At 41.9% G+C, this 16,176-nt stretch overlaps 1 protein-coding gene across 6 annotated transcripts in view; it reads right to left on the bottom strand.

Annotated features, from left to right (window-relative positions):
- Positions 1-16,176, bottom strand: part of runx1t1 (RUNX1 partner transcriptional co-repressor 1) — a 249,532-nt gene that overhangs the window by 12,519 nt on the left and 220,837 nt on the right. For all 6 annotated transcript variants that reach the window (XM_017041194.2, XM_025065046.1, XM_025065045.1 and 3 more), the window contains 3 exons: positions 6,455-6,592; positions 4,753-4,994; positions 2,455-2,544 (listed from right to left, as the gene is read on the bottom strand). In XM_017041194.2, coding sequence (XP_016896683.1) covers positions 2,455-2,544; positions 4,753-4,994; positions 6,455-6,592 — 470 coding nt within the window. The remainder of the gene's footprint in view (positions 1-2,454; positions 2,545-4,752; positions 4,995-6,454; positions 6,593-16,176) is intronic.

Here is a 16,176-nt window from a genome sequence, read left to right as displayed (position 1 = left end):
ATCTTTCATTAATTAGAGGTCATCCTAATTGCCAGAGATACGGGATGCATTAACAAAAAGTCTGAGTGGGCAGACACCGCTGCAGCCACTGGATCATTTTTCATATGATAAAGTACACAGGCCAACTTCGGTGTAGTTACAGTAACCAATATCGACTTGCAGAGTAGAAAAAAATTAAAGTTCTTTTCGTTCGGCAGCTTCAGCTAAAATCTGCTCAGAATGATGTATTGTGAATGTGCTGGATGTGTCATTTTGTCAAATGGTGCCAAAAAACAATTCAGAATATGCCTTTTCCAGGATGGGCAGCACTTCATCATTGTTCCACACTGTTACTGTGTAATTTGCTTCAAGAGGAGAAACAAGGTGACTTCATTTCTGCACATCTATATTGTTCAATTGTCCAATTACATTCTATCACTGCGAGGTATAGTTTGCATCCCTCACTGTTCCTCCTGCCTCTGCTGAGCACTTGAAAATAAAACACTTTATGTCCAGCTTTTAAAAGGCACAACTTTTTAACCCAAAAACTGAAGAAACGTGTAACTTCTCAAAGTCTGGTGTCTCGTGCGGCAGGCGTTCCGCCAACGCATCACGTCACTGTAGCCGTGCGGTTTATGATTGCTTTCTTCCAGTAAAGAGTCCCAACCAATTTGTGGTTCAGTATTAAGAGAAGGGGAAAGGAGTTGAGTAGGGGTGGGTGTGCGGGTGGTGGGGGACTGGAGGGGTCGTCTCAGTCTAACATTAGCGTAATGAAAAACTCCGAGCCCTGACACGCATTGTTGCAGCTGTGCTTCAGCGCACCTATAAACCCCCCGTCCCACCACTACCGCACTTCCATCCATCCACCCCCCCAACCATATGGTAGCTGGCATTAAAGGCCCCGCAGTGAGAAGACACTAAAATTAGAATGGGGAGAGGGAGGGAGACAGAGACAAAGCGAGGAAGAGCGAGGGAAAAAGACAGAGCGAGGAAAAGGAGTGGAGGAGAGGAAAAAAAAAGAGTAGCATCTTTGATTCTGCAGCCATCCCAGTGATACACTAACCATCTGTCGAGGAGAGCAGTGGGGAAGGAGGGACGGGAGGATGGAGGGAGAGAAAAGTGAAAATAAACAGATAAAGAGTAAGGGACAAAGATGTGGGGATAGAACGAGTGGAGAAGGTGAACGGAGGGAGAAGGAGATGATGGAAATGAGACAATAAAGGGACAGATGTAAGGATACAGAGAGAGGACACAGTTTGTCCCTGTTGATGTTTACAGCCACTAATGATGTGCTCTACTGGGAGCAGTTGGTACAGAGGAACTATAATCTGGTAAACGTCACACCAGAAAGCAGAAAATTAGACATTAGATACTGTACTCTGGGAAAAAACAAACGGTCTCATCTTCATAAATTACATTCACCTCCTTATCTGTCACCCAGACACACAGATAAAGACGGGTACAGGGGGACAGATAAGGGAGGGGGCAGATAAGGAGAGGTGAAGAGGAAGAGGCAGGGACACGGAGGAGATGACTGAAGGAAAACAAATTTCTTTCCGAAATCCTGCTGACGTCCAGGATATGTGACTATTTAAAACAGATAGAAATAACAACATTTTTATTTATCTCCTTTTATGTTTTTCCCAGACTGGAATAAAGAGATGTGAAGTGCACAGAGAGAGACACGAGGACGGGTGACAAATGGGGAGAAGAAAAGTCATGGATGAATGTGTACGATATGAGTGACTTCTTCTCTGTGGTAATGTACCATGCTAATGGCTGCAAAATGAGGAATACTTGCCCAAAATGTGGGTTAGTGGGAGGAAGTATGGACATCATAAGACAGAGAGAGACAAGGAGGAGGCTGGAAGGAAGGACATGGAAGGGAATGTTGTCCTCAGACCAAACCACTGTCACGGCGTGCTGTTCCAGCACATGTGAATAGAGTTTCGATACAAGTATGAAAACAAAGTCCTTCCAGGGCAAATATTAAAGGGAAACGTTAAAAACAAAAACAATGATTCTGGTTTTAAAACGCTAAACCGTTAAAGCAGTGGTTTCCAACCTTTTTTGGCTTGGACTCCATTTTGACATCACAAATTTGTGGCAACCCCAGAGTCTTTCCATTCGTGTGATCACAGCTGTCAATCAACATGCATTTTATTTGAACTTGATTCATATTCATGAAAGGAGAAGAGTCCAGATGTTCAAGATTGTGTGGGGTGTTTTTAAATACATTTTTAAAAATAATTATTAGTTGAATAAATATTTGTAATTTTTCAATCAAACATTATACATCTACACTATTTTTTATCAATTTCTAGACATTTGAGGAAACCCTGTTTGGATTTCCAGGCAAACCCAGGTGGTGTCCTGACCCCAAGGTTGAAAAACACTGCATTAAAGAGAAATAGAGAGAGAGACCCAAAAAGTGGGGAGATTATTATTAATTCATAATCCAGATTAAACACTCACCTTCAGAAATGGGATGACAAAGGGTCGCAGGGGGAAGTTGGTGGCTTCTTGGAGCTTGGAGTGGAATTCCTCGATGGTTAGCGTGGAATTCTGGAGGAGAGAGAACGAGATGAAGTTAAAAAAAAAAACAAAAAAAAAAAAACAAGAATCCATGTGGAAAGCATTAAGCGATAATATTACTTATTGGAAGCTAAGCTATAGCCTGGCCCGCAGTGAATGTTTTGGGTTTGGGTTAATACGAAGCACATGTTCAGGCCGTGGTGAGAAGAGCCACAGAAAGCAAAGACTCACATCTGCTTCAATTAACAAAACAAATACAAACGCAGCAGTCACACCATCGAAAATATTTCTTTTTAATACGCTTTTTATACATGGGATCAACTATGAATGTTGCAGGATTTATTTATGATTCCTGTCTGATCCAGATATCTGATGATAAAGAATGGTCTCAGATCATTTTCACTCAGCACAGTTTTTTGTTTTTTTTTCACACTCCAAGCCTATTGTTGTGTACATGCAGCCGCGTGACGTCCTCCACGTCTTCGTCCTTATCAAAACGCTATATGAAAATCTGTCACACAGGTGCCGTACGGCTTCACTCCAGTGGTTCCTCGCTCCATCAGTGCCAGCTGAATAACTGTCTGCCTCTTATCACAGCACAGATAAGACCAAGGTGACCAAAACATATTACTGCAGCGTGAAAGCAAATGTGCAGGAGACAAAGACTCTGCATTCAACTAGAGTTTACGGGGAAGTTTGTAGAATTCCTAAAAATGCAACAAAAACATAAACACACTCGCCAAAAAAAAAAAAAATGTTGGAACAGATGTCAAGTGAGACTGAAATGGTCCAAAAAGAGACTGACACTGGTCCACCAAAGGTCGTGCATTGATTTATCAATTTGTTCAAGTTTAACCAATAAGAGGGATGGTCAGTGTTAACACAAAAAGTTGTTTACCTTTCTGCCTGACAAATTCAGGTCCAATAAATTAAATTTCTCTAATTGCCTGGTGAATATAGACAGTGTCAAAAAAAAAAAAAAAGCATAGATAAAGGAGTTAGTAAAAAAATGCAAATGATAAAAACAGCATTACTAAGAAAAAATAATATAATCAGAAGAGAAAAGAAGGAAAAAAAGCTGTGGATATTATTTTCCTTCCTATGTCTCAGGCTTATTTCCCAGACCTGAATTTTGTTACATTCAGCCTTACATCTGTTCGCCCAGATTGCGTATGGGCTGTTCTTGACAGCGAGTGAAATCTCCCGAGTCTCCCTCTCTCTCCCTCCGACCAACACACAACCAGCTAATTAACAGTGTCACTCCTTAATAAGGCAGGGCGAGGGACACTGAGAGAGAGACAAACTTCAACAGAGAGAGGGGGGGGGGGATGCAAAGCAAAAGGACACAGGAGAGGCATGTGCGCAACTGCGTGTGCAGGCGAGGAGGAAAATAAACAGAGTAAAGCCGAAAGGAGGCTATGCTCTGTGTGGCTAATTAAAAAAAAAATCCCCCCGCCCCCCGTCTCCTCTGCCTCCCCCTACTCCTCCTTATTTTCTGCACAACGTTCAGTCATTATTTTTCTATTCCCTTGTTGATTACACTCACAGACGTGTGGTTCATATTAACACTTGCTCTTATATTCCACACCAAGTGCTCCTGGTGTTAAAGCCTTGGTATCAACCCCGTCAGGTGAGCCGCTGAAACCCGTCACGTCTCGTCAGTGTTTGCTTTCATCAGTTTATATTTAGATGTTTGCAGGCTCCGTTTTCTTTTTTTTAATAATAAATAAATCTCTGGTGCGTGCTGATCAAAACAAACTGCATTTTTAAAAATGTCAAGTTGGTGGTTTTGGAGACACACAGTAAATATCTGGGTTATTTGCTCTGTATTTTTAAACTTGAATATGACTGCTGGTAGCAGAGTCTAGTTTCATTTTATTTCTAAATTTATTTCCCAAGTGCCAAAGAAACTTAACTTGTAAATATGTCCTCTGTGTTTGTGCTTTTCAAAGACATCCTTTAAAGTAGGTAGAGCTTCAAAGTTAAGTCAGTCATTTAATGACTAAGTGTCAAACTAACTGGTGTGATTCCTGTTTATAAAGCTTAGCTCCCCGCTTAAAAGTAAACTAGGACACCGTGCTTGATCTTCTCTAATACTGCACCCCACGTCAGTTAACCTTCCCTCATCAAGTAGCCTCTAGTACTAGTTGTATGTCTTACTGTATGACTGTAGTGGTTTCTCTGTTTTTGTTATTACTGTTATTAAAATATAATATAGCTGCAACGACTGACACTCACCACCAGTCCAAGTACCAGCGTGCGGACCCTCTCGCCGATCTCTGGTGAGATGTCGTTGCCAAACTGCTGTAGAGTTGTGAGGAAGCGTTTGAGTTTGCTGAGCTGCCGGGCGCCACAGGCGGGCGGCAGCTGCTGGTTGGCCAACGAGGATGAAGAAGAGGAGCTGGGGCCGTTGCTGTAGCCATTTGGAGGAGATGGAGCGCCGTTGAGCGCCGTAGGTGAGTGGCTACTACCGTTGGTTACTGTGTGAAAAAAAAAAAAAGCAGGTTTAAAGCAGGTAATTTTTGGGAAATATAATTTCAGTGGAAACACACACAACAGACAATGCTAAATATTTCCCATTTGATTTGTGTGAATCACCAAATATAACCCTGAATGTAGGATCAACAAAGGGCATCTAAGGGATCAACTTCATGGAACCCATTTAAACGATTTACATTCCCCTAAAAAAATCCACAACACGCAGCATTTGTTTCCACTCACAGCGACTTGTTTGATCCTCTGCGGCATCCTCTCATAAAAACCATATTTCTACATTTGGAGACATGCCGTCTTTCTCCACCTCTTTCCTCCCTGCGCTCCTTTCCTGTAGTCTAAACAGGCGGGGAACAGTCTGACCCCCCCTCTAGTTTTTAGAGCACAGAAGTAGTGAGAGTGTGTGTGTTGGAATGTATGTGTGTGTCTTTGAGGGAGTTGGTGTACAAAGAAATACAAGGCGGCATAAAGCTTTCTCCCTAATGAGATTAGGTTTTGACTAGCGATCTGCTCACTCCCCCTCTGGCCGCTGTCCAAAGCCGCCACTGTAAGAAGAGAGAAGAGAGACGAGATGCTCAAACTGCATCTGCTAACAATTACGTCGGGTGGAAATCAAACGCTCTGCTTTGTTAAAACCGTTGGCATTCGTAATGAGAGAGCCAGGGTCGTTTCTCCTTCATCATACGGAAGACCAGGAGTTAATTGTGGAGTGCAGGCATTTGCAAGAAAGGGACAAATACGGAGAGGAAAAAAGTTGTACGCAAGACACTGATTGGGAGCAACATTATGTTCTTTATTGTCTGGAATTAAGGCTAAGGATTTTGTACCATGTCGCCTTCAATTCTTTGAGCTGAGTGCTCTTCATGCAAGTGGTTAAGTACGCACTTCTAAGTAAATACTAGGGTGTAATTTGCTCATCAAACGTGTGCATCATGGCAGAGCTCCAAGGGTTTTGTACGCGTGGGCATTAATGAACTTGTTGGAGGAGTTGTGGGAACGGGTGCAGTTTAGGAGGAGCTCTGTGCAACTTGCCAAGGAGGTCACGCAGTGTTCTTGCTTTCACCGAATTCTAATGGCTGTTTTTGCATGTGCTAACACATTTAGACGCATACATATATTTTCAATTAATACGTTTTTAATTGAGGTGTTTGAGGTGGATGGAATGTATGCTAGGTTTCACCGTCACATTAGATGTTCGTGTTTCTCACTTCTATTATAGGCTGACTGTGGTGTAGGTTTACATGACATATTAAACATCTACAAAAATACAAAACATTTTCTTTCGTGCAGCAGTGTTTGCTAACTATTAATGCCTTTGTGTCTGCCCAACTGATGCTCAGCCACTTCTGCACACTGCTTTTGCAAACACCCAACTAAAGGCCAAGAAAAGGAAGTCATAGTAAATTTTTTGTAAATAACCCAGGACTTTTAATCGGAGTTGACTTACACGTTGTGGGGGTGTAGGAGCTGTTTCGCGACACTCCCTGTGTGCTAGGTGGGGGTGGCATGGTAGGGGGGGTCAACCTGGACTGTGTCTTGACATCCGCAGGTGAGTCGGGCATGGTGGAGCGCTTCCCAGTGCGATCTGAAAACAGAGAAGGCAACAAGGAGACAATGATATTAATACCAAGTAAAACTAACACAGTAATTATCATTTGGTAAGGCAGCTTTGTGAGCAGCCTGAGACATTCTCTATCTGAAAATAGACAGCTCACCGCATCATATGTCTTGCTACAACGACACTGATGCCTTATGCTCAGACTGTCAAATGATAAACGACAGAGTGGGTGAAAACGGAGAGAGAGAGAGAGGAAGAGAGACAGAGAGAAAGAGAGCGAGTCACTGTCACACTGATAGACGCCTGAGAGAGAAGTGTAAATCTGCAGCCAGTGTCGGTCTCATTCCACCACCATCTGTGCCATCCTGCACGCCTGCTGTACAGAACAGCAACAACGCCCCTCCCTGCCCTGCTAACGACTGCAGTGCTCATTACACACACTCACGCACACACACTGCCCTAATGCTTATATCTCTGGAAGCTACAGTATTGTCACATCTGTTAAAGAAAGAGGCAAAGAAGACAGGAAAACGGCCAATCGAGTGATTTCAAAGTCTCTTTGTGTGCTTCAGATTTCTGTCTCCTGACAAGATAAAATATCCAAAGACAGTTACATTTTCTTTGATCATGTGACCATTTTCACTTAGTTTACCGACTTAACTGGCCCTATCAAATGTATGATAAGAGCGTGGGGACATTATCAGAGTCCTGCACTGGCGTGAGGGTGGAGCAAGTATTGAGCAGGATGGGATACACACACTTTATCCAGCAAGGGCTTAAACAAGCAGAGTCAACAGAGTGTTATCAAGTCTCTCTGTGGCACACTGTTGTAGGGACATGATGAAAAAGCAGAGATTTAAGAGGGTGGAGGGGAAAGGAAGGGAGGAGCTGCGGGGGAAACAAAAGTGCGATCTACTGTGACACGGTTGTAACTGTAGAGACATCAGACATATGAGGTATTTTAGGATTGTTTATCTCCTCGTTTTAATTGATTGTTTGTACAGCAGTGCGTCCAATGAATACCTTACAGACAACTTAAAGCTAATGCTCCGCCGTGCCAAGTGTTTGTATCAACTGTGCCAAGTTTGGACAAAATTAGAGGGGAATGGGAGAGAGAGGATGGTGTGAGGCTGTGGGCCAGGCCCAGGAGCTCTGCCTGGCTGCTGCCGAGGAGAACTGTGACTAAGTACTTTAGTCACACCAGCTTGGCTTTAGCAGCCAAGCGAGTGAGAGATGGAGTTGTCACTGAACGTCTGAATGGAGAAGGAACTTCACAGCCACATCTGTGAAGTAAAGACCTTGAAGTAGGAGTTATTCAAGTTGTTCTTAATTTTTATTTTGTTCCAGAGATCCTTGTAGCAAATCAACCATAGCCTAAAAACAAATACCTCCACACACACACATATATTATTAAATAGGTAAAAAATGAATCAACATTAATCATCATTCCTTAATACGACAAAAAACATTTTTTTCCTGTATATTGCTGGAAACAGAAAGACATAAAACAGGAGGTAGTGATTAATCCAAATAATGGAATTATTAATATTATTATTAATGGAAAAGATGTAGTAAGTAAAGCAAGTAAATTGTGCAAATGTAAAAGTAAAATCATACTAAAAATAATAATATACAATAACCATTCTTGTTTTCGACATCTACCTTACAGAAACAGAGGTTATTGATAGGATCAGCACGAGTGGAAACAGTGGGAAAAAGATCAGCAGAATAAAAGCTGAGTAGTTAGAAAAGCAGATGTAAATGAATAGATGTGAAAGACAAGTCAATATGAAGAAAGGACAGTGAGAACAGATCCACTGTCCAAATGTCCTATTGCACTTTCATGTTGCGTTTTTTTGGCAACCGTCTATGTCTGCCTGTCTGCCTACTTTTTTTTCCATTCACAGCTAAACACATTCAGTCTCTATCCTCCTAACTTGGCCAGCCTCAGGAAAGTTTACAACTCTCATTATACTGCAAAAAAAGTCTGGATCTGAATATTTATTTTAGAAAACTCTGACTTTAGCAGAGTAGCTAGTGGAAACATATAGTCTTACCAGTGGCTGCCAGCTAACCTGTACGACTGCCTACAGTACGAACTATGAAATTACAAAGTCGTTAAAAAAGACAGGCGGCTGACAGGACCCAAGGTGATTCATCATTTTCCAGTCAAACACAAAGACCTTATATGTGTATATATAACAAGCCCAAGTTAAATACAGAGAAGTCACCACATCACACATGGTTTCACTTCAACTGTTATTCTTCATCTTTGAGGTCGTGCTTTCCATAATTTTGTATATTGTTTTTTCTAATTGTGGGGCAATTGTGTGACCTAGAGGACACAATCTATTGTGAGATAGCAGGAGCAATGCATGATGGGTACACCTTGTGATGCTGGTTAAAAAAAATCTTTACTTAACTCCAGGCATCAGTGGCTCTTTTGGCTAAATGAAAAGATGACTTTGGTTACAGGTCTTTAATTGGAGATTAAGACTTGGGTCAGTGTTATCTTTGGACGGCAGTCATGGAGCGGAGATAAAACTCATCTGCAGCCCGGCGGCAGAAAAAGATGAAGGACAAAAAAAAGAAAAAGAAAAAAAAGATTCAGTGTGTAGCCCCATGCAGGCAGCGAACACAAACAGAGACTCAGAGAGACAGACAGACGACCACTTCTGTGACTTTGTGAAAAACAACCTCCCCTTTGTTTTTCATTTGATTGAGAGCATTTCAAAGCATACGAGCAGAATAAAATCAATGCGTTCATACTAACCAACAAGGGCTGCACCCGACCATTCACTCGGCAATTACTATGCCACTTGAATCAATAGCAATACTCCCTCCACAAGGTAATTTATCCCCTTTGCCAAGAAAAAAAAGCATCTTACAACTGAAGCACATTATAGAAAACACAGAGCACCATCTACTTGAGCAAATGTGGCATGTAGAACTTAAAAAATATAAATGTGTAGCCCACCGTCTGACAAGCCTTCTATTTATTATGACAAAAGAGCAATGGATAGACAATAGCAGGTGAGTCCATGCATAATTCAAATAAAAGGAGAACAAGCGTTCTTAAACAACCTTGAAAACAAAGTTGGGCGTCTCCTGCGCTCTAATACATCAGTTAAAAGTTAATGGCTGGACTTAAATGAACATATTGTCCATTTATTAGGCCTGTTACTGCCCCATCAGTTGCATATTGCAGTCAATGCAGCGGATCTGTGGGCAGCCGTCGGAGTGTATTCCAGGACAACCCAGATATCGATGTGTGGAGCTTTAATGGAAAGAGCCCGTGAGTGCTTTGACTTTGTCTAACTCACTTTACGACTTCTCAGAAGTGCTGCAGTCCAGGAATTAATGGATTGAATAGGTTGAGGATGGCTGCTGAAGAGGCAGCGACCTGCAATAAAGGAGGACAAGAGTCTCCAAAATGTGCGTTGATTCATCTGCGCGCTCTGAAGGCAGACTGAAGTGCCGAAATCTATTAAAGGCAATTTCCATGGATCTCAATGATTAAAGTCACATTAGCCATTCGATGTGTGGTTTCACATCGAGAACATTAAAGTAGCTCCTAGTTCAAATATTTGTTCTACAGGTGGCCCACGGGACTCAAACCCAGGAGAATAGCAGCACTACTCCATCCAGCTACGTGTGTGTACACGATAATTACACGGACTTCTTCCTGAAGTATGTGCTCTCACCAGGGATGCTGTATCTAGATACAGTAAAGTCAGGTTTATACATTACTTCAAAAACTCAACAAGATAGTGAGAAGTCTTTAGGTTCAAATCTGCCCAGATCTGTGGCTGTTGTAAAGAAGGACAAGAATATGTGTAGTGCTGCAGAGGAGAAGGCAAAGCATAGGGTGAGATGATGGTCGACAATCTACAAACCCCTAAAAGCAGGCAAGAGAAGGAAAAGGAAAAAAACAAACTATTTTACTTTAAATCACAGGGTAAAAGTTGGATTATACTAGTTTGCAACTTCCTCAATTTCTTTACAATCTCTCTCCCTGCCTCACACGGCAATCTTAGAAATATGTGAGGGAGGAAAAAAAATTCCGGACAACTACCTGCCACTCACAGGGATGTCTTCACCCTTACATCACCCGTTTGCATCGTCTGTGATTACGTGATCCTCGATGTTTGCAAAACCTCTCCCTTTCCTTCTTCACTTTTCCCTCCTTCCCACTTGTACCCTCTTTCAACCGAGCTCAAAGAAAGGAGATCTTATCCCCCCGATGACTTGTGATGCACGTCTTTTCTGAGATTACATATAAGTTACATCACTTGCCTAAACCAAGGTTGTTGCAGCGAACGATTTCGAGGAGGAACACAGTCCCTGAGTAACAGTTGGAAATGTTACCGAGAGGACTTAGCCAATCCACCGCTCAATTGATAAAATACAATGTAATATCAAAATATTTCATCATGGCAGACAAAGACAGGAGGTCATTTCATATTCCAATCATCATGTGAAATGAGGACAACCTTGTTTCTCTTCTCTGCATCATTCAGGGCTGCAATGACTCGCAGTCTGTCATCAGGAGTCAAACAATCTCCATTACACACTTCATGAGCTCCAATTGCTTCTGTGCCATCGTACGTACACTATGTTTCCACCAATGTGTACGTGTGTTTGGATCATACAGTTGGAGACCAAGAAAACGATGCGATAACAGTGACAGTAATACGCCACTTGAGAGCACTTCATACAGGCAAATCCCATTATTCAAAATGACAATGGATTTCAATCACGCCGCTCGCGTTTATCCAAAGTTGGCGGCTGTGACATAAACAATTTGCACGGCACTGGAGCCTGTGTGAGCACAAGATTGCATTAGTCAGATATGAGATGTTGTCATTGTGGAGTTAAATGGAAAGACGCATACGGAGTGACCCGATGGTGCGCTGCACACACAAACACACACAGAGAAAAAAGGTAAACTCTGGACGTACAAAACAAAGGCTGCACACACACACAGATAATAGAGTTTTTGAGGTGATGATTTTGAGGCAGTAAAGCTGCGGGAAGCCTGTGAATTGAGCAGTAATGTCCACAACATGTCAACGTCTGCTCAAAATGCCTTTGGTCGTGTCTTACGCACACACACACACAAGCAGTAATGTGTGAAGACAGGAAGCAGGACAGAGAGGCAATAGAACAGATGAGGCAATGCACACTGGAGATCGTAGTACTATCTCAAAAGAGACGTAAAGAGAAGGAGGGAGGAAGCAAGGGACAAACAGAGAAGAGAGAGAACGGGAGGACAGATGTGGAGAAGAACACAGCTGTGGGACAGGTGGAGACGATTGAGATTCAGGCGGCGTAACAGGGAGAAACAAGAGGAATCTATCGGTATGCACGGGTAGTAACCCCCCATTCCATTTCTATCCCCTCCTCTACACACACACACAGCTTCATCGGCAGCCAGATGGAGCAGTATGCAGAGCATGTCCCATCAAACTCCACCCGCTTGTCAAGAAGATGTATGGATACAACGCCCTACCACAAACCCACAAACACATACACGGAGCTGCAAGGATGCACCAGCAGACTACAATCACAACAGCACCGCCTCTTCTCCTTCACTCACTCACATTATTATTTCCCTCATAGACACTTGTCATTTCCATCCCTCTCTGTTATTCCCCTCTCCATCAATTCAAACAGAGTAGAGAGTGGAGATGAACCACCATCACTCTGACCCTTTGGCTTTCCCACACTCTCTCACAGTACGTGAAGCCAACTCATCTACAAAAAACTTGTTTATCCTTAAAAAAAAAACAACAAACAAGTAATTTGAATACTTTTGTGTTTTATTTTTGCCTTTCTTGGCCTGGAATCTCTTGCAAAAGCGGTTCTTAATCTCACTGGGATTTTCACGAGTAAATAAAGGTCTGAAACTCTTTTTTATCAACAGTCTTTGGTTGATGATTATTTCATATTAATACCAGAACCAGTCGCCAATTGAATTGCAAATTGAAAATGTCCCCTAACATTTTGGGTTAATTCTTCAATTTGTAGTGAACAAATAGTTTTATCTGTAAAAGATTACAGATTTTAATTGTTACTACAAGTGGACTGACTTTCTGTAAACAGTCTAAAGCTGCCCAGGCGCCTTCCTGTATAATATGATATAATTAAACAGTGAGTTCTATTACTCTATTACTCTGTTAACCTGTGAGTAAATTCTTGTGTGTAAAAAGAAAAGTTTTATAATACTTATTTGTAAGAAATAAACTTTGTAAAGTTTGTTTTAAGCTTCTGCCCAATATTTAAAGTTGAAATCGATCTAAAATCTGACCTTGTCTCTTAACCAGGCTGTACAGAACTACAGCATTCTATACTTAAGTATGAAAGTTCAAGAAGAGACGATTTTATAATCATTGTCCTAGAGCGTTGTAGTTTTCTCTCCAGGCTACATTTTGTATTTACAATTTTTCAAACCAGCAAAGATGCAGAGAGAGATTTCTGTGTGGTGCACAAAGGTCTGAACACCATCTGTTCCATCACACAAACATGAACATGCACACGCCAGCACATATGCAGAGTAATACATAAAAGAAACGGAGAAAATCCCTCTCAACACTTCATACACGCAGACACACACACACTCTGGACAATAAAACATATGTGCTGTATAACATTAGCAGCCCTTCAGGGTTTTTTCTCCAAACAATAGATTTATAGTAGTATCTGTTTTACCCATCTGTTGGAATAAAGTCTCTCTTGCAGAAAGAGGGAAAGGAAGCAAGTGTTAAGAAACAATAAAAATGATTCACGGTGCCCGTTACACGTCCTCTCGATTCGAACCAATTCCTGCCACATCTTGTTGCCAGGCAAAATTGAACTACAGGGTCTTGTAAAAGAAAAGACCAAAATAGCAAAAGGAATGGACGGTAAGAGAGGGTCAGGGAGAGGTAAAGAAAGCAGGAGAGTATGTACAGCTCCTCAGAGCCAGATCCAGCAGGAAGGGTTTGCTGGGATTATACGACGAGCCTCAGTGAAATGTACTGCCAGTAGACTTTTTTCCACAGCAGACCCATGTGGAGATCAGCATATTTAGAAAACCATCGGAGCTGTTTATTTGTTCAAAGCTGCTCTGTCATTACCATTAAAAACCTGATGTCAAAATAATGATCCAAATGTTGGTTTCTGAACAAATGGGTTGTTTTAAGTTTTGTCTACACCTTAGTACAATCTGTTACAATCCAACTCCTGAAATTTAAATTTTTTGATGTCCAAATTGAGCCATGCCCAAGTGGAACCTTCTCCATCAGGACAAAATCACAATGACCAAACATTGACTGTCTGCTAACATTTAGCTTTTGTTGCTAATGTTTACATATTTCTAGAAACTTTAACTTATCTTTTACCTGTAGCAATTATGTTGGCTAATACAGAAATGATCTGACAACATTTAGTTGGTGACTGTTGGGCCAAACCTTTTGTATCACCATTTCTAAAGGTTTTGATTTCTTTTTGATTTTCCTTCTTGACATCTGAGCTAACGGGAATAGTACTTTTGTTTTAACTCCAGCAGAAGCTCAAACAGTAGATTTAGTAAGTAAAAAAAAAAGTATATTTGTCAAGTGTTGTAAAACTTATATATTTGATTTATAATTATGCATATTTGTTGTATGTGGAACAATACAGAGTCAATATATTTGATCTTATTTTCAACAGAACTTCAGCCTCTCCTCTCGGCTCTCTCCCACACACACACCCACACTGTGGATGAACCACTTGACCCCTGAAGCACAAGCACAATTTAAAATCACTGATGCATCCACTCCATCTCTAAACACAAACAATCTAATACTCAATGACAAACACACACAAGCCCAAGTGGCAATTTGTTTCTGTTCACCTGCTGGATGGAAGCCTCTCCACAAGCAATTTATATCTCTGTGTATGTACGTCCAGGCTAGAAGGAATTATGTCCCTGTCCTCGGGAGCAAAATCAATTTTCAACAGATAGTAAAAGCCTTAATGTTTTACATGTCGGTTATTTTTTACTATGTGGACAGAAGCAAAGGCTTAGGAGGAGCTGAAAGATGGAGGAGTGGCAGATGGATGGAGCAATGTTGGATGATGGCAGTTATGAGGTGATGGGAGGAAGGAACCACAGGGATGAAAGAATTAAACATGTGGGCAGCAGAGTTCAAGAAAGAGCGAAGAGTTAGGAAAAGAGAGGTGAGGACACTGAAGAAAGGGAGTGAAAACAGGAGATAACAAGCGCCGATGAGAGACAGATGGGGAAATGAAAAGCAGGAGGCAGAGGACGAACAGAGGAAAAAAGGGCAAGGGCTAACAGTAAGGCAGGGACGGTTCCTGGGGGAACGGTGGGGTGGGAACACACTGTCTGCCTGGTGTTTTCAAAATATCACATGACGACTGCCATGTGTTGGAAATTACTGCTGCTTAACTATCGTCCCTAAAACCGCTCTGAAAAAATATGTCTGCAATTTATGAAATGTGTTCCAGGACTATGTTAAGTAGAACCAGATTTGCAAAACTTGGGAAAAAAAAAAATCCCTTTACCCCTCACTGCCCCTCCTCAGAAAACTGCTACTCTTTTCTTTTTACACCCCCCCCCCCCCCCCCCCCCTCCCCACTCCCCCCCCCCCCGCCGCCCTGCAGGAGGAGATGTTTAAACTGGGTCTTAGTCACATCTGGTGAGCAGAGAGCCAGGGAGTGATGGCTGTTATGACATCACATCAGGGCACTTTTTGGATTTACACAGTGTTGGTACATCTTTGAGACGGTAATGATTCATATTGTAACCACAGTCAGAACAACAGGTCAGATGTGTAGCTTTAATGATTCCATGCTAAAAAAAATGTTCTCTATGTGTTTTCCTTTGTTCAATTTAATAAGCAAATTTCCAAGGGAGTACAAACGTGAAGAGTAATGAAACACTGACAAGAAATCAGAGTTAAATAACTAAAAAAAGTTTCATAAACTAACACCACACACTCTTGGGGATCCTGGCGTCAAAGAAAGAAACCTCTATGCAAAAGAGAGATGTTCTGTTATTGGAGGGAGACTTTTACGATGACAGAAAGGGGTCCTTAATGAGAAACAGGAGCTGTACCACGAGGGGATCACGAGGAGGACTGATATTAGACAGAAGACTTCATGAAGGCAAATTGGGAGAAGAGAGAGAAGTTCTAGCATTAGAGAACAATTCCCAGAATGCTCTCAACAAGAACTAAAAAGTTTGTTTTGGCAAAAAGTTTGTTATGGCATTAATGTTAATCCTATAGCATTAAACACGTCGTCATAGCCGGTCGGAACAACGGTCGGAACAACGACCTTCACACAATGAGCTCCCACTCTGCACCAGACTATTTTAAAGCAGAACAACTCTGAACTTTGTCTCTATGCCCACCATCGGTACAACTAATAGCATCATCACAACAATCACATTGTTTTTCTGCACAACACACACACACACACACACACACAAGAAAGACTGTGAGAAAAACACACGGCCTGAACCACTCTGCAGTGCTACAGATGGATGCCACCACTCTCTCTGGATCCTTGCCAGCACCAGCTAGTGAACAGCTTGCCTGGCACAGTGCTGTGAGCGTGTGTGT

Source organism: Cynoglossus semilaevis, chromosome 18 (assembly GCF_000523025.1).
Source record: "Cynoglossus semilaevis isolate Cse_v1.0 chromosome 18, Cse_v1.0, whole genome shotgun sequence".
Classification (NCBI taxonomy): domain Eukaryota; kingdom Metazoa; phylum Chordata; class Actinopteri; order Pleuronectiformes; family Cynoglossidae; genus Cynoglossus; species Cynoglossus semilaevis.
The sequence above is the reverse complement of the archived record's forward strand: the minus strand, read 5'-3'. Positions and strand labels throughout refer to the sequence as shown.